Genomic DNA, 23,044 nt, shown 5'->3' on the forward strand with positions numbered 1-23,044 from the left:
ATCACGGAGATCTTCCTGGGATCACTGGAACCACGTCAGGATCAACCACAGGGTCACCAAGAGTGTCCTGGGATCCTTGGGATCACACCGGAATCACCCCCGGGATCAGTGAGATCTCCCCACCACCCCTGGGACCACACCGGGATCAGACACAGCACCACCGGGATCAGACACAGCACCACCAGGATCTCCTTGGGATCACACTGGGATTACCCCTGGGATCACCCCTGGGATCACGGAGATCTTCCCGGGATCACTGGAACCACATCAGGATCAACCACAGGGTCACCAAGAGTGTCCTGGGATCCTTGGGACCACAGTGGGATCAGCCTTGGGACCACAGCGGGATCGGCCGTGGGACCACCGGGATCTCCTTGGGATCACACCGGAATCACCCCCGGGATCAGAGAGATCGCCCCACCATCCCTGGGACCACACCGGGATCAGACACAGCACCACCAGGATCTCCTTGGGATCACACTGGGATTACCCCTGGGATCACGGAGATCTTCCTGGGATCACTGGAACCACATCAGGATCAACCACAGGGTCACCAAGAGCATCCTGGGATCCTTGGGATCACAGCGGGATCAGCCTTGGAACCACTGGGATCTCCTCAGGATCACCAGGGCCACAGCGGGATCGGCGACTGGGTCACTGAGAGCTCCCTGGGATCCCTGGGACCACTCCAGGATCAGCCATGGGTCACCATGAGCTCCCATGGAACCTGGGGACCACAGTGGGATCAGCCGTGGCACCCCTGGGATCACTCCCAGGATCACTGAAACCACATCAGGATCAGCCACAGGGTCACTGAGAGCTCCCCAGGATCCTTGGGACCACATCAGGATCAGGTGCGGCGCCACTGGGATCTCCTCAGGATCACACCAGGATCACCCCTGGGATCACTGAGATCCCCCCAGGATCAGCCATGGGTCACCGAGAGATCCCCAGAATCAGTGGGACCTCAACAGGATCTCACTGGCATCATCTCCGGGATTGCCAGGATCAAACGGGGGATCACAAGGATCACCAGCCCCCGGATCATCCCTGGCACAGCAGGGTCACAATTGGGGATCACCACTGGGATCTCCCAAAACCGGGGGCACCAGCACCCCAGGATCCCCCACAGCCCAGGACATCAGCACCCCTGGGATCACCCGCAGGGTCACCAAGACCCCAGGGATCAACCCCGGGATCACCCAGCACCACAGGACACCAACACCGCTGGGACTCCCGGCACCCCAGGATCACTCCCAGGTCACAGACACCCCGCGACAACCCCGGGATCTCCCCAGGATCCCCCCATGGGATCACAGCCCCGATCCCGTGTTATTTCATTTCACCGGCTTCCCAAAGCCCAGGGAGAGCTCCCCAACTGAGCCGCAGCGCCCCAGGACACCCACCTGCTTTCGAGGGGCGATACGGACCCTCCCGCCCACGAGGAGCCTCAAAACAACATTCGCAGCACCCAAAACTGAGATTTTTTGCTCTTTTTTTTCCTTTATAACCCTTTGGAAATGGATCCGTTCAAAGAAAAGGTGTTTTCTAGGCTGTCCCCGCAGCACTTCTGGGAGTGGCTGCCGTTACGGTAACACGAGTGAACTGCAACAAATTAAACCAGACCAAACAGCTCAGACTAATTAATTTTCCCAGTGTTCCACATAAACGAGGACGGCCCGTGGAAAACCTCCAACCCAGGCTGCTTGAACTCATGGATGTTCCCGCCACGCTGGTGCCCGATTTGGCAGCGGGTCTGTTCATCCCCCATCCCGTCGCCCAAACTGCATCACCCCATAAAGGGTTTTCCAGTAACTCCAGTGATGCTCCAGTGGGTTTCCCAGTAACCTCAGTGACAACCAGCCCCCGCGTGTCCGCCGCTCAGGCCGTGGCGACAGAGGGTGAACGCCGAGGGCCACCAAAACTCATAGGACACCTAAAAATGGTGGCTGAGACTTTTATTCCATGCAGAGACAATTGGAAATTCTGAGGAGCTGGGCCCCTGCGTTAGGTCAAGCCTGTAGCTCCACCAGCACATATATATGTACAAATATATAGGCTCACGTCCATATGGAGCTGTGCTAGAGGCAGCGAGAGCGACGCGTGCTGCTTGTTGTCACCAGAGCTGCCCGGCACGGCAGCGGCTGCCGCCGTCATCGCCCAGGCAAATATTCAATTAATTTATTGTTTTGTGGAATCATTTTGGTTGGAAAAGCCCCTCAAGATCATCGAGTCCAAGCGTCCACCCACCCCATGTCCTGAGAACCTCATGTCCGTCTGTCCAGCCCTCCAGGGCTGGTGACTCCAGCACTGCCCTGGGCAGCCTGTTCCAATGCCCCACAGCCCTTTGGGGAAGAAATTGTTCCCACATCCAACCTCAACCTCCCCTGGCACAACTTGAGGCCATTTCCTCTTGACCCACCTTGAAAGCACCGAAGTAGCAAAGAGGTGACGTGATGCTCCGTCAGGAACAAGCCCAGGAGGCCCTTGCGGTCAGTCCAGATGCACAAAGTTGGGTGGATTTGTTATACTTACTGTTTATTTTCTATAAATCTATCGCGGAGAGGAGCACGAGGCACTTCGAGGTGCCGTTGCTTGTTGAATAGCAGTTTCCAGGCTGAGCCCAAGTCTGCTACTCGACGTGTAGAAACGACAAGGGTTTTGTCTTCCCGGCAGCCGTGATGAGCCCGGGTTTCTTGCGCATTTTCTCGAGGGACGACATGGCTCTGCTGTACGCGTGCTGGCAACGCAAAACCAAAAAGGATTGTGAACGAGGGCTCGGTTCTCAGAGCACAATTCTCCACCTGTAAAAGCTGCTTGAAAGAAGCACCTTCCAAATTTTACCTTTTGATCCGTCTTCATCTTCGCCCTGTAGAAGGAGACGGAGGCCGGGCAGGCCGGCAGCGCCGCCTCCTGCAGCTGCTCGAACCGCTCCTGCACGTCTTCCTCCTGCCGGCCCAAAAACAGACCCCATGCACATGAGAAACAAATCTGAGGTCAGCCCGTCCCGCTTGCCGCACCCAGCGCCGATTCAATAATCGCTCCGAAGCAAGAAGTCCCCCCTTCCCGCGCCTTAGCGGAGCAGATTGGGGCAAAATCCATCTTTTAAGATCCCAGTTTGTGTGATGTTTCCATGCCAGATTTGCGGATAGATCAGCAGATTCTTAGCTATCGCGGTTCATGAGGAGCCTGGAGGAGGCGACGGTGAAATTTTCATGTGGTAAAACGTGGGTGGCCAAAGCGAATCAAACCAAGAGCAAAAGGTGGATTGAGTTGGAGCTGTAAATGAAGAGCCGGGCTGGAAAATGGTTCTAAGTAGGAAAATAGGAAAAATGAGGTGGTTCCCTTGCAGAGCCAGGATAGGGCCCAGCACGGCCAGAAACACCCACTGGGAGCAGCGAGCGGCCCAGGAGAAGAAACCGGCTCTGAGCAACAGGGACGGTTTATCCACCACCTGCAGATTTGTGCTGTAAAATCAGCACCTCAGTGCTAACAAAGCAGCTTCATCTTTGCGGTGAGAATTGATGTGATGCCAAGAAATCCAGGGCTGGAAACCACTAAGGGGGTTTCTATGAATACATCAAGTAACTCGCATTAGTAAAAGTGACCAGTGATGGGTTTTCTCTTCTCCCCAAAAAGTGACATCCCAAACTTGTCCAATTAGTCAGGGTTTTCTTATTGACCTCACTTAGGTGCGTCAGTTCATCCAAAAATCTGGTAGATCACAACATTCTGTTCCAAAGTAAACTCACTCCGTTTTCTTCTTTCTCACAGCATTTTTGTTATTCCCCAAGGGAATGAATTGAGTAGGATGGGAAGAACTTGGCTCTGATCAGTTGGAAAACCCTTCACGTGCCTTTCGGGAGTAAAGAAAATGCTTCGGTGAGATTTACAGTCAAAATAATCAGACACCTGGAGACACGAGAGTTTCTGTATCAGTTTTTCTGCTAAAAAGGCAGAGCCACCCTGTCCCCGGCTACACCTTGGCCAGAAGTGGGGCTGTGGCTTTAGGAAAGGGGTCGCACAGCTCACACCTGGTTTTAGAGCCAGTTTGGGGCCCCTCACGCCAACAAAGGCCTTGAGGTGCTGGAGCGAGTGCAGAGAAGGGAACGGAGCTGGTGAGGGGCTGGAGCACAATGTGATGGAGACTGAGGGACCTGGGGGTTCAGCTGGAGAACAGGAGCTGAGGGGAGACAGGGACACAAAGAAACGGCCTCAAGTTGCCCAGGGGAGGGTGAGGTTGGATCTGGGAACAATTTCTTCCCCAAAGGGCTGTGGGGCATTGGAACAGGCTGCCCAGGGCAGTGCTGGAGTCACCAGCCCTGGAGGGCTGGACAGACGGACATGAGGTTCTCAGGACACGGGGCAGTGCCGGGGGTGGGGGAACGCTTGGACTCCATGATTTGAGGTCTTTTCCAACAAAATGATTCCATGATTTAACAATGAAGAACAAAACCTGGAACAACTTCAGAGGAGAATAACGCCAAGACGAAGTCTGGTAAATGAGAAGCTTAAGAGAAATGTGCTTTGTCAGGAACGACAAAAGCCCCTGAAGCGGCGGTTTCTAAACAGGGGGCTGGCCCAGCACCAGTTGCCACAACACGGAACACAAGAGTTCGGCTGTAAACGCTGCAGAGCAGCCTCCCAGCCACCCCTGCACCCCTGGGCGGTTTGCCTGCTTCCTGATGGTCAGCAGATGACCACGTACTTCAGTCGCTCTGTCCTGTTTTAGCCTCTTAATGGTAGAACTAACGTGCGAGCAAGATGTATCTCCAGACAGTTGCTCTTGCACCGCAGCAGATGGCATTTCAACGCCAGCCACTCTGCGCACAGACAGGGACAATGTTGCTGTGTCCTCCTCCCACGGGCTTAGTCGTGCCCTCCTTACCGTGCCACGTGTGGAAATCAAGGAGAATAAGCGGAGCTTCCAGGACAACTCACCAGGCACATGACTCTGTTGATGGGAATCATTCCAGGTCTGATGTTACCACCGGGCTTCAAAGCTTCCCGTAAATCCTTAGGGATAAGGAAGGACTCGTTGTACCAGATCTCAAACTCTGCAAAGTAAAGAGGGGGGGGACAATAAACAGGGGTGTGAAGGATGAAGAGACAAGGGTGGGATGGCCAGCAGGTCCAGGGAGGGGATTGTCCCCTCTGCTCTGCCCTGGTGGGGCCACATCTGCAGTTGTGGGTCCAGTTCTGGGCTCCCCAGTTGAAGAAGGACAAGGAACTAATGGAGAGAGTCCAGGGAGGGACATGAAGATGCTGAGGGATCTGGAGCATCTTTGTGATGAGGAGACTGAGAGAGCTGGGGCTGTTGAGCTGGAGAAGCTGAGAGGGATGTGATCAATGGATCAATATCTCAGGGTGGGTGTCAGAGGATGGATCAGACTGTTCAGTGGTGCCCAGCGCCAGGGTGAGGGGCAACGGGCACAGACTGGAACACAGGAGGCTCCATGTGAACATGAGCAGAAACTTGTTTGCTGGGAGGTGCCAGAGCCTGGCCCAGGCTGCCCAGAGCGGCTGTGGAGTCTCCTGCTCTGGGACATTCAAACCGCCTGGACCCACCTGTGTGATCTGCTCTGGTGACCCTGCGTGATCTGCTGTGTGACCCCGCGTGACCTGCTCTGTGACCCTGTGTGATCTGCTCTGGTGACCCTGTGTGATCTGCTGTGTGACCCTGTGTGATCTGCTCTGTGACCCTGTGTGATCTGCTGTGTGACCCTGCGTGATCTGCTGTGTGACCTTGTGTGATCTGCTGTGTGACCCTGCGTGATCTGCTGTGTGACCCTGTGCGATCTGCTCTGTGACCCTGTGTGATCTGCCCTGTGACCCTGTGTGATCTGCTGTGTGACCCTGTGTGATCTGCTGTGTGACCCCGTGTGATCTGCTGTGTGACCCTGTGTGATCTGCTCTGTGACCCTGTGTGATCTGCTGTGTGACCCTGTGTGATCTGCTCTGTGACCCTGTGTGATCTGCTGTGTGACCCTGTGTGAGCAGGTGGGCTGGGGGATCTACAGGGGTCCTGCAACCCAACCATCTGCGATTCTGTGACTCCTTGGGTTTCTGGCTCCCTGTCCGTGTATCAGACGGGACCTCAGTGCTCTTCAACTCCCAGACGGGACCTCATTGCTCCAATAGTTTCAAACTCTTAGAAAAGCGAGTTGACAAGGACAGGGCACCGCCAGCTGTGCTGCTGCCTGTCCGCACTGCCTGTGCGGCAGCTGGGACGTGGCAGGTGGCCCTGGGGACAGTCCCCTGGGCTTGTGGAGCTGGCTGGCCAGGAGATGGCACTGCTCCTGCGTCCCGGAGATGGGAGCCACCCAGCTGGGAGCTGCCCATTTGAGGTGCTCAGCACGTTTGGGGGTCAGATTTCAATGCTCAGCGCCACTTTCCATCCCGTAACAGGTGATAACACCGAGCAGGTGCCGCGATGCAGCAGGAATTTTGTCCCTGTTAATACTGGGCATTTCACAGCTGCTCCGTTCCCTGGCACGATCCCGACGGAGCACAAGGGGAGACTCCAGGAACGGAGCTGCTTTCTGGGGTGGGAGTCAAGAGGGATCAACGAGGGTCAACGAGTCCGAGTGCTGGGTCCTGCACTTGGGTCTCAACAACCCCATGAACGCTGCAGCTGGGGAAGAGCGGCTGGAAAAGGAGCTGGGGGTGTTGGTGACAGCGGCTGAACATGAGCCAGCGTGTGCCCAGGTGGCCAAGAGGCCACCAGCATCCTGGCTGGTACCAGCACTGGTGTGGCCAGCGGGACCAGGGCAGTGACCGTCCCTGTGCTGGGACCTGGGGAGGACAAACCACGAATCCTGGGGGCAGTTTTGGGCCCCTCACACCAAGAAAGGCCTTGAGGTGCTGGAGCAAGTGGAGAGAAGAGAACGGAGCTGGTGAGGGGCTGGAGCACAAGTGTGATGGAGCGGCTGAGGGACCTGGGGGGTTCAGCTGGAGAACAGGAGCTGAGAGGAGACAGGGACACAAAGAAACGGCCTCAAGTTGCGCCAGGGGAGGTTGAGGTTGGATGTGGGAACAATTTCTTCCCCAAAGGGCTGTGGGGCATTGGAACAGGCTGCCCAGGGCAGTGCTGGAGTCACCAGCCCTGGAGGGTTGGACAAACGGACATGAGGTTCTCAGGACATGGGGCAGTGTCAGGGCTGGGTTAACAGCCCCCATGATCTTGAGGGGCTTTTCCAACCAAAATCATTCTGTGATTCTATGAAGCACAGAGCCTGGCTCTCACATGATGCAACACCACCTGGTTTTAGCTCTGCAATGACCTCTTTGCTCTGAGATTGAATGAGTCCATGCCCGTGCTGGAGCACCCAAAAAATGCCCAACGTGGATCCAACACAAACCAGTGGCAAAGCTTCTGCACAATTACCATTTGTCCCTGTCTATCTCCTGGAACAAGCCACGCGTTTCTTTCAGCGTGGGATGCACTGATGGATCCAAGTTGTGCTCTGGCAAGTTTGTGGAAAATAAAGCGTTGCCATGTGCACAGCATCAAAATGTTTGGGACTCTGGCATCCGCGCCCCTTCTGTTTTGCATCATACAGGACAAACGCAGGGATGCTGCAGGACGGCGGTCATGTTAGCACAGGCTCAAAGTGCGCAGCTCGCAGCGGAAACAGCGCGAGATTGCAGGGCTGGGGCTGAGCGGAGATGTGACTCAGCACCACGAGGGTGCTGCTCGCGAGGAACACGCTGAGCTGACCAAGTTCTGCTTCCTGCAGCGCGGGGACCTGAGTAACGCCGATCTCACGGGGGAACCAAGGACACACTTGTGATCTAGAGCCAAAGCCCAGCGCGGTTCCTTAGCCAGCATCTCTGTTAAATTAAATTAGGGGTGAGAACCAGGACCATCAGCTTCATTGGAAAAGGCTCTTACCCTCAGCATCGTATCTAGTGGAGTGACCAAGGAGCAGCAGAATCACAGAATCACAGAACAGTTTGGGTTGAAAGGACCTTCCCAGCCCCCCAGTGCCCCCCCTGCCATGACAGGGACATCGTCACCAGCTCAGGGTGCTCAGAGCCCTGTCCAGCCTGGCCTGGGATGTCTCAGGGATGGTTCATCCACCCCTCTCTGGGTACCTGGGCCAGGCTCTCACCACCCTCAGGGCAACAATTCCTTCCTCATGTCCGGCCTGAATCTCCCTCCTTTAGTTTAAACCATCACCCTTGTCCTGTCACAACAGGCCCTGCTCAAAACTCTGTCCCCATCTTTCTCATGGGCCCCTTTTAAGCACAGAAAGGCCGCACTAAGGTCTCCCCAGAGCTTCTCTTCCCCAGCTGAACCCCCCAGCTCTCTCCCCTGTCCCCAGCAGAGCTGTTCCAGCCTCGGGTCATTCCTGGGGCTCCTCTGGCCCCTCTCCAGCAGCTCCATGTGTGTCCTGTCAGGGACCCAGCGCTGGAGCAGCACTGCAGGGGGGTCTCACAGAGCGGGGCAGAGGGGAAGGATCCCCCAAACCTGCTGGTGACACAGCCCAGGACTCGGGTGGTTTCTGGGCTGCCAGCACATGTTGCCGGGTCATTTCCCATCTTTCATCCCCCAGTGTCCCCAAGTCCTTCTCCGCAGGGCTGCTCCCCATCCCCTCATCCCCCAGCCTGAGTTGTGTTTGGGATTGTCCCACCCAGGGACTTGGCCGGCACGTCATTATCTGTGAGCGAGCATCCTGCAGCAATTCAGTGTCATGTCAGAAAAAGCCAAACCCCAATCCTCAATGAAAAACAAGTCCGAAAGGCAACAAGAAAGTTGACAACAGAGGATGACGGGGCTTTGCTGATACACAACATGTCTGTGAAATGCTGAGGTGCTACCAAGCACCACCGCGAAGCTGGAGGCTGTTCAGAAAGTGAGTGGGTACCTGAGATGAGTTTGTTGCGACACTGGTCCACCAGCTGCTGGCAGCGCTGGACTTCTGCCCTCAGCTCCTGCAGTTCGGCCTGAGCAGATCGATACTCTTCCTTCAGGTCCTCCAGCTTCATGCTGAGCAGGAGCTCCTCATCCATGATGAGCTGTCCCTTCTCATCCACGTGCTCTCCTGGAGGGTTAGAAAAGGAAACGAAGGTTTCTCAGGAGGGTGGAGAGGGATGAAGAACAGTCATTGTGCTTCGAACCACACGGTAGTTACCCAGTTATCCTGAGGTTAACCACACGACTGACATTTCCTTAGACGTGCTTTCCACAAAGCACCGAGCTGGAGCGGCATGGGGCAGAAATCACTGCCCAACTCTGAACCTGCTCAGACGTCCGTCCTGCCGGAGTGGGGACAGATGTGGATGAAGAGGAGGGACACCCCCATGACAGCCCGCTGGACGGTGGCTCTTAGAACCTCTGTGCTTCCTGCTCAAAAACTCCCCGGCTGGCCACAATTAAGGTTTTTGAGACAAAAGGGCTGCTCAGCCCTTCCGGGACAGTTACGCCAGTGCTGCTTCCTACAATAAACATCTCCTGTGCTTGGTTTCACTCCAATTAGTGTATTCGTGTGGTTTCCAGCATCCACAATACCACCAGTTGGTAGATGTCATCACAGAGTAATAGAAACATTTTAGTTGGAAAAGCCCCTCAAGATCTTCTAATCCAACCATAACCCACCCCAGCACTGCCCCATGTCCTGAGAACCTCATGTCCGTCTGTCCAGCCCTTCAGGGATGGTGACTCCAGCACTGCCCTGGGCAGCCTGTTCCAATGCCCCACAGCCCTTTGGGGAAGAAATTGTTCCCAGATCCAACCTCAACCTCCCCTGGCGCAACTTGAGGCCGTTTCCTCTCGTCTTAAAGACCAAAGGCCCAAAAGAAGCGACGAGTCCATGAAAAGACAGACCCTCACTTTGAGGTGGGTTCAAGCTGCTTCACTCATCATCTGGCCAAACGAGCTTTGCATCGTGTAGGACCAGACCCTTTGGAAGAGGCCTCTTGCAAAGCACGGCCATAAAAGTCTGTATATATGAAGAATAATGAGAACCAGCAGAGCAGCACTCGACACCGCTCTGCTATTAAAACCATTTCTTTCAGGTTTCTCTCCATGCCCAGAGTTGTTTCTTCTTCACTTGTCCACAGAACACAACAGCACTGACTCTGGGGAGCCCTGATACAGGGAACAGCAAACCCGACACGCTTCCTAATCTCATCCAGGCTTATTCCACTTCGCAAACTGAGCTGAGAGAAGGGAACAGAGCTGGTGAGGGGCTGGAGCTCCTCTGCTCTGCCCCATTCTTGCTGGCCAAAGCCACTGACCCTGCTGCCACCGCTCCTGCTGCTGCGCCTCCAGAGCCTTCTGCACGTTCTCCATCTCCCGCTTGATGAAGCTGATGCTCTGCGCTACCACGCTGCTTCTCTTCTTCTTGGCCAGGAGGATGCGCTTGTTCTCTTTGAAGACGCGGTTGATCTCGCTGCCGTACTCCTCCTTAAACTGCTCGAACGCCACTGGCTTGGGTGGAGGGGACCTGCAACAGGGTTCAAAGAAAACACATTTGGATGGACGGGGCTTGCGGCAGGATTCAGAGAAAACACACGTCCCGACACGGGGAGTTCAGTTTTTTGGCCCTGCAGCGTGACACAGTTTGTGAGAGTGGCCGCAGCTGAGGTTTGGGTTGGTATTACACACAGAATCACAGGATCCCAGAATGTCAGGGGTTGGAAGGGCCCTGGAAAGCTCACCCAGTGCAATCCCCCCATGGAGCAGGAACACCCAGATGAGGTTACACAGGAAGGTGTCCAGGCGGGTTGGAATGTCTGCACAGAAGGAGACTCCACAACCCCCTGGGCAGCCTGGGCCAGGCTCTGACACCCTCACCCCAAACAAGTTGCTTCTCATATTCAAGTGGAACCTCCTGTGTTCCAGTTTGTCCCCATTGCCCCTTGTCCTGTCCCTGGCTGTCACCAGCAGAGCCTGGCTCCATCCTCCTGACACTGCCCCTTTCCATATTGATCCCCAGCAATGAGTCCCCCCTCAGTGTCCTCTTGTCCAGCTCCAGAGCCCCAGCTCCCTCAGCCTTTCCTCACACGGGAGATGCTCCACTCCCTGCAGCATCTTGGTGGCTGCGCTGGACTCTCTGCAGCAGTTCCCTGTCCTGCTGGAACTGAGGGTATTTCAAGGGCGCTTTGAGGATTTCACTGCGGTCACTGCACCCCGGTACCATCCATGTGCCCAACTTCATCCCCACTTTCCCCAGTACCACTACCAGAAGAAATAATTATTTACATGGAAACCACATTCCTCAGGAGATGCCTCGGAATTGAGTCTTCCCTGGAAAACAGACCTTTAATGGTCTGAATTTTGAGAAAAACACTGAATATGGTTCCTCCCTGTTGTCAAACAGAAATGCCTTTGGTCTCTCCTCACTGGCTTCCCAGCACAGACCAGTCATCTCCGGCGACCAAACCTACAGCTCCACAGCGCTGCACCCACGGTTTCTACATCTTGTCTGTTTAGAAACAGTGAACTCAAAGTGGAACGTGGCAATCCCATGTTTATGGAACGGCTTTGATGCAAACGTGTCCCCGTGAACACCAGCTCTTTGTAGAATCACAGAATTGTTTTGGTTGGAAAAGACCCTCAAGATCATCGAGTCCAAGCATTCCCCCAGCCCCGGCACTGCCCCATGTCCTGAGAACCTCATGTCCGTCTGTCCAGCCCTCCAGGGATGGTGACTCCAGCACTGCCCTGGGCAGCCTGTTCCAATGCCCCACAGCCCTTTGGGGAAGAAATTGTTCCCACATCCAACCTCAACCTCCCCTGGTGCAACTTGAGGCCGTTTCTTTGTGTCCCTGTCTCCCCTCAGCTCCTGTTCTCCAGCTGAACCCCCCAGGTCCCTCAGCCGCTCCCATCACACTTGTGCTCCAGCCCCTCACCAGCTCCGTTCCCTTCTCTGCACTCGCTCCAGCACCTCTTACTTCAACACAAACCAGAGCGGGGAAAAGCAGAATCCCTCGGGAGAACATCACGCCCGCATGGATGCTGCTCCGTGAGGTTGTTTGTGGTGAGAGGGCTGGATCTGGTAGCAGACGGTAGCTCGAATTCTCCACGTTCCTCAGTCCAGACTGGTAGAAGTAAATATCTGTCCACTGCCTTCCTGACTCACCTCTTAAGGGCATTTGTTACCCCCTCAAAGGCTGGGTGAGGCTGCTCTCCATGCCAAACTGCTGGCACCACGCTGTGAGCAGCAGCCACCACGCAAACCGCCGCGGCTGTGGCTTTGGGAGCCACCGCCGAGCTCCCGACACCCTGCGGTGCGTCCTGCACAGCTGGGAGACTTTCAGAAGAACGTGAGAACACAGAGGACACGGAGGAACACGTCACCACGCCACGGTGCTTCAGGAGGGCATCCTCCCGGGACAGGCTCACCCGGGCGGCGGGACTGCTCAGCTACGCCGCAGGCCATGGAGGTGCCGCGATACTTGAGCTCGTGTCGCTGGAACGCTCTCAGCACCACAAGATGGTTGGTGATGGGAACAGGGGGTGCAGACTGGTTTGTGGGGGGCCCGGCTGAGTCGCTGTGCATCAAAAGCCCCACGCTGTCGAGCGCATCCTTCCGAGAGCCCTTTGTCTCCGTGCCCTTCGCGTTTTCTACCCATCGACTCCATCTGGGATGAAATGCAATTCGGGGCTGCCCTCCCACCCCAAATTCCGCTCGTGGTTCAACAGGCGACCGACACTTCGCTGCGTTTTTGACCGTCCTCCACTCTTCTGACTCAACACGGCGCCTGGCCTGATTTTCAGAGCCTTCACGCTTCGTTCCATGAGTCTAAATGAAGAATTTCCTTCTTATTTGCAAGGTAAACGTGCGAGCGCTTGCTTTCAAATGAGAAGCATCCTCCCCTAAGCGAAATAAAGCTCAGAGGCTGTTCTAACGCGGAGCTGGGACTGGATTTGCGCACCCAGGGACTGTCGCCTTCAGGACAGTGATCTGAACGGTACAGATGGATGTATTGACCACAACGCACCTATTGCTGAATCACACACGCACAGCGAAAACAAGATCATTCTCTTCAGAGTGAGAAGAGATGCAGAGCCCAACTATTCAGGAAAATAGAGAATACAGGGCATACAAAAGATAATCTAATACAAAATCAGGCAATAAATAGGAAAATACTCTATTTTTTTTTCAAATGCTGCTCCTCCTTTTTTTTGTTCTCAAGTGATGAAATGAATTGAGCTAACATATCCAAGTATAATATCGAAGGTAGTGCTTCAATCAAATAAAGCACAGGATACCCGTTGGATTTAATCACATTACACTGGGCAGAACCATTAGGCACTGACAATACAGATTTAACTTTCTCTACCAGTATAAAGATACTTCTGGCGCATGGATTTTAAGGCGTTTTGAGGGTACGCAGACAACTCTGTCACTCTCCTGCACACACACAAACCATTTCCCACTGTCCCAAAGGTTTAGGGCTCGCTCTGCACCTTCACATTAGCGCGACTGTGGGTGGCAATTAATACATCAACAGTGTCATTTTTACGTGATGAAAACAGCTGAGAAAGAAAAAGTTGAGGATAAGACAGTTTAGAATAATGTTGATAACTCTTTTCCTGCCGTGGTGCACCACTTGAGTCCCTCACAGGAATCCTTCACCTTCTGGGAATTGCCAGGTATTAACACTTGGCAGAATTATTACTAGTATTTCAGTATGGAGGCATTAACTCTTTTTGATGATTTTATGATTTACTGATGGGACAGAGCTCAAAGCGGATGGAGAAGATGCCGACCACCAATGTCCGTGGGCACACGGGGTGTCCTGCGACGCATTCCTGCATCCAAGCAATGGTGGTTTCTGAATCTCCCCTCTTTAACTGCAAACCGGGGAACACGATGTGATCATCCTGCTGTGAGCCACCCTATGGAAAGGTGGATTTATTCCCTCCATCCCTCCCAGGGAAAGCGTTACCTGGGCCGCTGGAAATCCTCCGCGAGAGCTGGTTTTGAGAGCTCTGCACCCATAGTCGCTGTATTCTGGTTCCTTGCTCCCTGTTTCACATCCAGATCCTTGGTGGGAATTCTTGCCCGGCTTTTTGATCGTGAAGAACCATCCACATCTCTCCCCGCAAGAGAGTTCCGGATTCTTTCCTTCCTGACAGGGGAGGGAAAAGATGAACCAGAGTAATTTCTTCATAATAGCAAAGTAGGGCAAAAATAAACTGCAGGTGGGAGTTTTGCTCATTCAAATGACGTTGCAATGAAATATCTACTGACAAGAAATAAGAGAAGGATCACAAGAAGGATCACAGTGGCGCCAGGGGAGGTTGAGGTTGGATGTGGGGAACAATTTCTTCCCCAAAGGGCTGTGGGGCATTGGAACAGGCTGCCCAGGGCAGTGCCGGAGTCACCAGCCCTGGAGGGCTGGACAGACGGACATGAGGACAGGAAAACCCTCTTTACCTTCAGAGGAACCTACAAAGCGCATCCCCGAGGATTCAATCTAACCCCACATCTCGATCAAACGCAGCTCTCCGTTCTTCTCCCTCCATTCAGCTCCACCACCACCACCAGCCTTGGCTGCGGGGGTTGCTGTGACTTGAAAGAGACACAGCAAAGCACCTGCCAAATCTCTTTCCATCTCCCTAAAGAAAGAAGAGCTGAGGAGTCCCCCATGTCCCATGGATACAAAAGCCTCGGTGTTTCCCCTGCTCACTAACACCAGAACTTTGGGGAAACAATGGGAACCGAGCAGATGCTCTTGGCCCCAGAAGTAGTTGTAGAAAGTGCCAGTGCAGGGGTCTCACTTCTAGAAATTATAGAATCATTGTGGTTGGAAGAGACCCTCAAGATCATCGACTCCAAGCGTTCACCCATCCTGTCCCTGCCCCATGTCCTGAGAACCTCATGTCCGTCTGTCCAGCCCTCCAGGGATGGTGACTCCAGCACTGCCCTGGGCAGCCTGTTCCAATGCCCCACAGCCCTTTGGGGAAGAAATTGTTCCCACATCCAACCTCAACCTCCCCTGGCGCAACTGAGAACCACAGAAAGCAGAGAAAAGGGAGAACGTCCGGCTGCTTTGCTCACTTGGGCTGCTCGTTGCTTTTCCTGGTTTTCTTCTTCTTGCCACGTCTGGTTCCACACTCCTCCTGCAGCAAATTCCCATCGACATCAGCGACACCTGTCTGGAAACACCAAGAAATGAGGGTGGTGAGAGCCTGGCCCAGGTACCCAGAGAGGGGGTGGATGAACCATCCCTGAGACATCCCAGGCCAGGCTGGACGGGGCTCTGAGCACCCTGAGCTGGTGACGATGTCCCTGTCATGGCGGGGGTGGGATCTCAGTGATCTCGAAGGTCCCTTCAACCCAAACTATTCTATGATTCTATAAAACAGGGAGGCCACCAAGCACCAAAATCCACCTAAATCAGTTTTCAGTTTCGTATTCCACTCCTTTAAACGAAGACCTGAACAGGCCTGTTAGAGACCGGTGTTTCGCTGTCATACAAATACTTCACATTTTCCCTTGTGCCCTTTTTCAAAGCATCCTCAGTTAAGCCACAGGACAAGTATATGACCCTGCATAACAGCAAGGAAATAACTACTTCAGAGTGGAAATAAGTGATGAAAAATAGATTATAAGATAGAGCCCACATCTGAATTTGTGGTTTACATACGATGCATTTACTGTGCTCCAGAAATTATAAGGATTCAAATCGGGATTTCAGCAGAGGTAGGTGATCTGACCCCACCTTCTATAACTGATTGAGGTCACCTTCTAGTTTATATTATTATTAGTAGTAGTAGTAATTACTCTGTGGCCAATACGAACGCCACTTGGTTTACTGGTGCCTCGCTGCTCGGGGCAACTTCTTTGACCATTAACGCTCCCGAGCTTCAGATTTCAATAGGGAGAAGTTGGGAACGTGAGGCAATTCATGTTTGGGCAGCAAAGGAGCCAAAGGGAAGGTGGATCCTGGGCAGAGCCCAAGGAGCAGCCGTTACCTTCTGAAGAGCAGCGACAGCAGCCCCGTCGGTTTTGTCTATGAGGAGGTACTTGTGTCGCAGTCTGGCCTTCACTTCGTGCTCCTGCTGCCTGGGGGAGAAAACAGCCCCTCAGCAGTGCCTTCAAGGGTTATTCCATATGTCATAATACCAGATTTCCAATGAAAACCATCTTTTACCTGTGGTCTCATTCCCAAACACCCCACCTCGCTCCTCCTGCTCTTCCTCATAACCCTTGTCACCTTTTTCCTTTCTCTTCTACATCTCTTTAGGCCTCCTGGACACAGGAGTTTTTCAATTTTAACGTTTAGATAACCTTTTAATTGTCCGGATCAAATAATATTACCCCTGTTCCATTCCATCACCTTACTTTAACCTAATTATTTTCAAATTAAATCATATTGCACTGAAAGCATTGTCAATAGGCTTAAATATGCTATAAAGGGCTGCAAATCGTTAGAGAATCTGGAAGTTTAAAAGGCTAAAACCCACTGTTTCAGAATAAAAGGAGTCTCAAGTTCAATTAAATAATAATCAGGCAAAATTTTACCATGAATTTTACCATTTTATCCAGCCAAGCCCGCCTGCCCAGGCTGAGGATGCACCAGATATTCCTGTTCACACGAGTTCCACGCTTTCTCTCGCCCCACATATCAGACAGCGCTGGAAACAGCCACAAAACTTCTTATCGAGCTTCTCCAAATCACTTTATGACCTTTCTTTGCCACATTCTCTTAAAAAAAGGAGTCAATCAAATGACCTTTAGATGCTGGTGTGGCGAGATTGTATCATCTCACCCCGAAGTTTGATTTTCCCTATATCTGTTTGGCTCGTGTGATGGAGAAGCGCTCCAGGACCAGGGGTCCTGCAAAGGTTACGCTCAGTGATGGTTTATTTGCCAAGCAGATGTTTTAAACCAGTGAAGTTTTCCACCAAGGGCCTTTGCACGTCACCTGTGAGCACTGGGAGGTTACAGGCAACAGCTTCTTGTGCAGAAACCAGCAGATTTGTCCAGAATTGTGTTTTCACTTAGAGAATCACAGAATCACAGAATGGAGTGGGTTGGAAAAGACCTCAGAGCTCATCCAGCCCAACCCTTGGTCCAACTCCAGCCCATTGACCAGATCACGGCACTAAGTGCCATGGCCAATCTCAGTTTAAAAACCTCCAGGCCAGTGAGTCCAGCACCTCCCTGGGCAGCCATTCCAATGCCTGACCACTCTCTGCACAGAATTACTTTCTAATCTCCAGCCTCAATTTCCCCTGGCAGAGTTGAAGCCCATGGCCCCTTGTCCTATTGCTGATGCCTGGGAGAAGAGCCCAATCCCCACCTGGCTAGAACTGCCCTTCAGGTGGTTCTAGAGAGTGCTGAGCTCACCTCTGAGCCTCCTCTTCTCCAGACTGAACAAGCCCAGCTCCCTCAGCCTCTCCCCATGGGGCTTGTGCTCAAGTCCCTTCCCCAGTCTTGTTGCTCTTCTCTGGACCCTCCAGCACTTCAATCTCTTTCCTGAGCTGAGGGCCCAGAACTGAACACAACACTCCAGGTGTGGCCTCCCCAATGCAGAGCACAGGGGGTACAGGGAGTACAAGTTATTCCCTGTAGTTCATAATGATTCTTCACCAGCCCCACAGACAAAAGCTCAGTGGAATTTCTCCACCTGACTGTGAAATGCATCAACCTTGGAAATCTTACCTTAGTATCAGCTTGAACTGCTTGAAAACCTCCTGGATTTGCCTGACGTTCACGATCTGAGGAAGAGACGCAGACAGTGAGGATACAAGGACGCTGGAGTGACACAAATCAACATTGCTGTCGGCAACTGCATGGAAGGAGCTTGGAGCCAGGGGGGTCAGGCTCTGCTCCCCAGGAACAAGCGCCAGGAGCAGAGGAAACGGCCTCAAGTTGCGCCAGGGGAGGTTGAGGTTGGATGTGGGAACAATTTCTTCCCCAAAGGGCTGTGGGGCATTGGAACAGGCTGCCCAGGGCAGTGCTGGAGTCACCAGCCCTGGAGGGCTGGACAGACAGACATGAGGTTCTCAGGACATGGGATGGGTTAACGCTTGGACCTGATGATCTTAAAGGTCTTTTCCAACCAAAACGATTCTATGAAGTATTTCCAATTGTCAGGACTCTGCTTTCCACCTGCTGGGTGTCCACACTCACACACAGCTCCCTTCCTCCTGCACTTGGGAGTCGGGCTGCAGGGGGACACGTTGCTCATTCCCAGGGGGTTTTTGAAGAGAGAGGAATCTGGCAGACTGGGGTAAATCCCACGGACCACACAGCCATCATGGTAACAAATTATTTACAATAAATTTACAAATGACATAGATGGCATCTACTGACCTTGTGGATTACGACGCTACTTCTCTTTTAACTGTTGTCCCAGACTGCCCGAGTACCCAGAGCTGCCAGCGCTTCGTTAGTCCTCTCACTCAGGATAACAAATCAGTGCAGTCAAGCCATGCGGCTTTGTCTGGGTTGGAGATGATCATAGAGCCATTTTGGTTGGAAAAGACCTTTAAGATTGAGTCCAACTCTTCCCCAGCCCTGGTGCTGCCCCATGTCCTGAGAACCTCATGTCCGTCTGTCCAGCTCTCCAGGGCTGGTGACTCCAGCACTGCCCTGAGCCTGTTCCAATGCCCCACAGCCCTTTGGGGAAGAACCGCTGAGCAGAGGCAGGGAAGGATGAGCCATGAGGAGTCTGGAGCTGAGCAGGAATCTGCGCTCAGCCCTCCAGTGGTCTGACAGGCTGGACCAAGCTATGAAACACACCATCTCGATTCTCAGTCCTCTCTCTAGAACATTCTTCAGTGCCACTGAGACACTGGGCGGGATCCTGCCCCTCTGCCCCGCTCTGAGAGACCCCCCTGCAGTGCTGCTCCAGCGCTGGGTCCCTGATAGGACACACATGGAGCTGCTGGAGAGGGGCCAGAGGAGCCCCAGGAATGACCCGAGGCTGGAACAGCTCTGCTGGGGACAGGGGAGAGAGCTGGGGGGTTCAGCTGAGAAGAGAAGCTCCGGGAGACCTTAGTGCGGCCTTTCTGTGCTTAAAAGGGGCCAAGAAGAAAGATGGGGACAGAGTTTTGAGCAGGGGCTGTTGTGATAGGACAAGGGGTGATGGTTTAAGCTAAAGGAGGGAGATTCAGGCTGGACATGAGGAAGGAATTGTTGCCCTGAGGGTGGTGAGAGCCTGGCCCAGGTACCCAGAGAGGGGGTGGATGAACCATCCCTGAGACATCCCAGGCCAGGCTGGACGGGGCTCTGAGCACCCTGAGCTGGTGACGATGTCCTTGTCATGGCAGGGGTGGGATCTCAGTGATCTTTGAGGTCACTTCCAACCCAAACCGCTCTGCAACTCTGTGATTCTATTCTCTCCTGCGTGAAACTCCTTAGTCCTTCTCTATGTTCTCTCCTCCACACCCACACATCACATTTTGCAGCCCAGGTAAAAGTCACTGTCACTTAAGCCCTTGTTCCCCTCAGTCCCGCCTGCCAAGGGAGCAAACAGGGGCTTTGAGAGAAGATAACAAGGCCACAAAACGAGAGGGAGTATATCCAGTGTTTCATTTAAGCTAAAGAATTATCTCACTGTTTGGAAAACAACCCGCCAGCAACTTCGGCGCTGTTGTCACTGCAGCTTCTGCTCCTCACCAAACAGAACTTCACAGAAACTCTGGCTGTGCATTGAGAACTCGCATTTTCCTGCATTTTGCTCACTTCCCTGTGTGCCCCCACAGGGATATTCGTGTACACAGGATGTTTGGTGTTTCTTTTCGCAATCGGTTTGCAGTCAAAAGGTGGTTTCGAGTTGAGAAACTCTGCCCTAATGAACGTACAGTTAAGAGACTGGACAGATTTTGGCAGCGCACCTGGCAAAGTTTAGTTTAACATTACCAGTGCAAAATGTTGACATTAATTCTTTAAAGAAATATCAAATAAACCAGTTAAAATGGTTTCAGGAGTGAAGAAGAGGTTCCTCAAGCTTCCAAAATGCAAAAATGGAATGAGAACAAAGGGAGAGCCCTTAGCACTTTTGGGGTTAAAAACAGCCTCTTCAGAAGACATTCTAATTGCTTCTGTCTTAAAGTACAATGGGATGGGATCAGTATTGAAGCCCCTGTCCACTAGAAAGCTACTTACATCAATTTCATCAATGGTTCCTTGTAGGTAACTGTGCACTTGAGATTTAATCTCCGCTACCTGCGTGTCGGTCAGAGGCTCATACGTCACCGAAGAACGATTTGCCTACAAAAAATAAAGGTGAAGAATGGATTATCAGTGAATTACAAAAAGTAAAGTGAGCGCTAGTCTGGCGAAACCCTGACATCGCTCTGCTGTGCACGGGGAAGGCTCATGTTTGATTTCTGATGGCGATTTCTCATCATTGACATCGAAATAACGGGAGCACACTGAGAACAAAGCGCTGTGCACTTCGATCAAACAAGAGGAGGGTTCAAGAGCCTGAAAAAACACATCTACGGTGGTTGGAGGCTGCAGCTTCTACATAGTCTCACTGCACAGGATCTTCAGAGCTTGGCCTAAAGCCCAACAAAGTGTTGGAAGCTGAAAGAAGAACAGAATCACACTGGGCACTGAGTTAATTGATCCCACTGCAAAACAAAGATCATGACAAAGCCTTAAGTAGGTCCCGCCTAAAATGCTGCAGCCTTGAATTCACTTTCGGGCCCCTCATGCCAAGAAAGGCCTTGAGGTGCTGGAGCGAGTGCAGAGAAGGGAACGGAGCTGGTGAGGGGCTGGAGCACAAGTGTGATGGAGCGGCTGAGGGACCTGGGGGGTTCAGCTGGAGAACAGGAGCTGAGGGGAGACAGGGACACAAAGAAACGGCCTCAAGTTGCGCCAGGGGAGGTTGAGGTTGAATCTGGAACAACTTCTTCCCCAAAGGGCTGTGGGGCATTGGAACAGGCTGCCCAGGGCAGTGCTGGAGTCACCAGCCCTGGAGGGCTGGACAGACGGACATGAGGTTCTCAGGACAGGGGGCAGGGACAGGGGTGGGCGAACAGTTGGACTCAATGATCTTGAGGGTCCTTTCCAACCAAAACGCTTCTATTCCTTACCAAGCTGTCATGCATGGCCAGTTCCTGCCTCAGAAGATCAACCTCCTTCTCCAAAGCCTTCACTACCCCCTAGCAGGAAAACAAACAGGTGAGCAAACAACCAAATGCTATTGGAGAATGAAACTGCTGCAAAGCAGCATTGAAGCGGCTGCCGGAGAACATCCCGGCTCTGTCCTCATTCCCCCGGCGTTCACTGTTGGGTTTGCACGGGTGAAGTTGTGAGTCTGGCAATCACTTGGCCTTTGATTCGCTTCCAACCAGGCGGTTTCTGTTGCGTCCCAGCTTTACGGCCCGCAGGCTCAGCCCAAGCCAGCAGAAGGGCCACCTGGTTTTTAATTTGATCCAGTACTGACAGGTCCATCAATTTCTAGGCTGAGAGATGTTCTTTGGGAAGCAAAGAAACGCGCAGGTTTCCGCTCTGAGCCCTACGGAGCTCAGCAGGAGTTCTGACATTAACTTTAATAGAGGAGCGAGTCTCCTGTGGTGTGTTTGATTGAATTTCTCCATCATGTGGAACACCTTCAAACAATGGCTGTTTAGAATGTGTTCCCTGAAAGGTGTGGGCGCACAAAACTCGGGATTCCATGAGAATCAGACACTGAGCCGCTTTTTAAGTGACCTGGTGAGCATCAAAGCGCAACTGCTCCCTTCAACGCTACTTTTTTGGCTTTCCACTCCACACATAAACCAAAAAGGACTGAAGAGGAAAAGATGGTTTGGTGCAGTTTCTTCTAGAAACTGCTGGGGGAATCTCCCCGGCTGTTTCTTGTGAGCTGAGGCCATGAAACACCGCAGGGCTGTGCATCAGGTAATTCTAAATCCGTTCTGTGGGCTGTCAGTAACTCATGGAGCGCTTCCCACTCTGTTTCAGCTGCGAAAGTGCACTCAGCACCCCTAAAATATGATCATTTTCTTTAAATGATTTCCTTGTTCAAACAGGTTTTGTAATGGTGGCAAAACTACGTTACCAGCAGCGACGGGGATAACACTGCATAGCATTTCCCCACGTACCAGGGGAGTTCACAACTTCCCATCTCCGCTACGAGGTGAATCTTATCAGAAAAATTAAGGACTGGTGTGTGTGAAGGTGAAAGAATTACCACGTTGTCCTGGTTTTGTTAAAAACAAGTTTCTCTTTCAGTGAATTTTGCCTGTCAGCTAAAGCTTCATATTAACTGCATTTTCCTGGAGAACCAGACACATGTTTTGGTAAACCCAGCAATGGAATGCAAACTTATTGATAAGCAGGGATGGACATCTCGCGAGAGGGGCGACGAGAAACAACTGACCAAGAAACTGACCAACTGTGTATAACATTCCATTCACGTGAATACTGCATATAAAATGGGAGATCACGAGGATCTCGTCCCTTTTTCCCTTTTTCCCTTTTCCTTATGGCCAACATTAGGAGAGGACCTTGCTAGTCGTCCCTGCGAACTGAGGCCAGTGACAGACTGAATCCAGCTCCGGTTGGCTGCAGAATCCAGTCCAGGGCTTCGGGTGCCGGCTCTGCAGTTGCTGAGACTTTCAAGATTGGTTTTGTATATTTTGTATTATTTTCTCTATTCTTATTAATAGCATTAGTAAAACATCTTTAATTTTTTCCAACTCTCTTCTCTCTGTCCTTCTTTCCCTCCCGATCGCCTGTGCTGAGTGGGAAGGGGGGAGAGGGAGGGGCAAAAGGGGGAAGAGGGAGGGACAGGGGGCTAACAATACATTTGCCAGGGTTTTATTGTCACCCTGCAATCTTAACCCTTGACACACGTGTCAGGGACAGGACAAGGGGCAATGGGTGCAAACTGGAACACAGGAGGTTCCAGTTAAATTTGAGAAGCAACTTGTTGGGGTGAGGGTGTCAGAGCCTGGCCCAGGCTGCCCAGGGGGTTGTGGAGTCTCCTTCTGTGCAGACATTCCAACCCGCCTGGACACCTTCCTGTGTAACCTCATCTGGGTGTTCCTGCTCCATGGGGGGATTGCACTGGATGAGCTTTCCAGGGCCCTCCAACATTCTGGGATCCTGTGTGAAGACGT

At 52.7% G+C, this 23,044-nt stretch overlaps 1 protein-coding gene across 1 annotated transcript in view; it reads right to left on the reverse strand.

The window, feature by feature from the left end:
* Positions 1 to 2,632: 2,632 nt before the first annotated feature.
* KIF9 (kinesin family member 9) overlaps positions 2,633 to 23,044 on the reverse strand; it is a gene marked incomplete at both ends in the record, with an annotated part of 28,064 nt that continues 7,652 nt past the window's right edge. The window contains 11 exons of the mRNA XM_080364242.1: positions 2,633 to 2,740; positions 2,845 to 2,949; positions 4,942 to 5,057; positions 8,871 to 9,047; positions 10,243 to 10,451; positions 13,903 to 14,085; positions 15,018 to 15,115; positions 15,935 to 16,025; positions 17,628 to 17,683; positions 20,079 to 20,183; positions 21,014 to 21,082. Coding sequence (XP_080220368.1) covers positions 2,633 to 2,740; positions 2,845 to 2,949; positions 4,942 to 5,057; positions 8,871 to 9,047; positions 10,243 to 10,451; positions 13,903 to 14,085; positions 15,018 to 15,115; positions 15,935 to 16,025; positions 17,628 to 17,683; positions 20,079 to 20,183; positions 21,014 to 21,082 — 1,317 coding nt within the window. The remainder of the gene's footprint in view (positions 2,741 to 2,844; positions 2,950 to 4,941; positions 5,058 to 8,870; positions 9,048 to 10,242; positions 10,452 to 13,902; positions 14,086 to 15,017; positions 15,116 to 15,934; positions 16,026 to 17,627; positions 17,684 to 20,078; positions 20,184 to 21,013; positions 21,083 to 23,044) is intronic.

Source organism: Nesoenas mayeri (genome assembly GCF_963082525.1).
Source record: "Nesoenas mayeri genome assembly, chromosome: 2".
Taxonomy (NCBI): Eukaryota; Metazoa; Chordata; class Aves; order Columbiformes; family Columbidae; genus Nesoenas; species Nesoenas mayeri.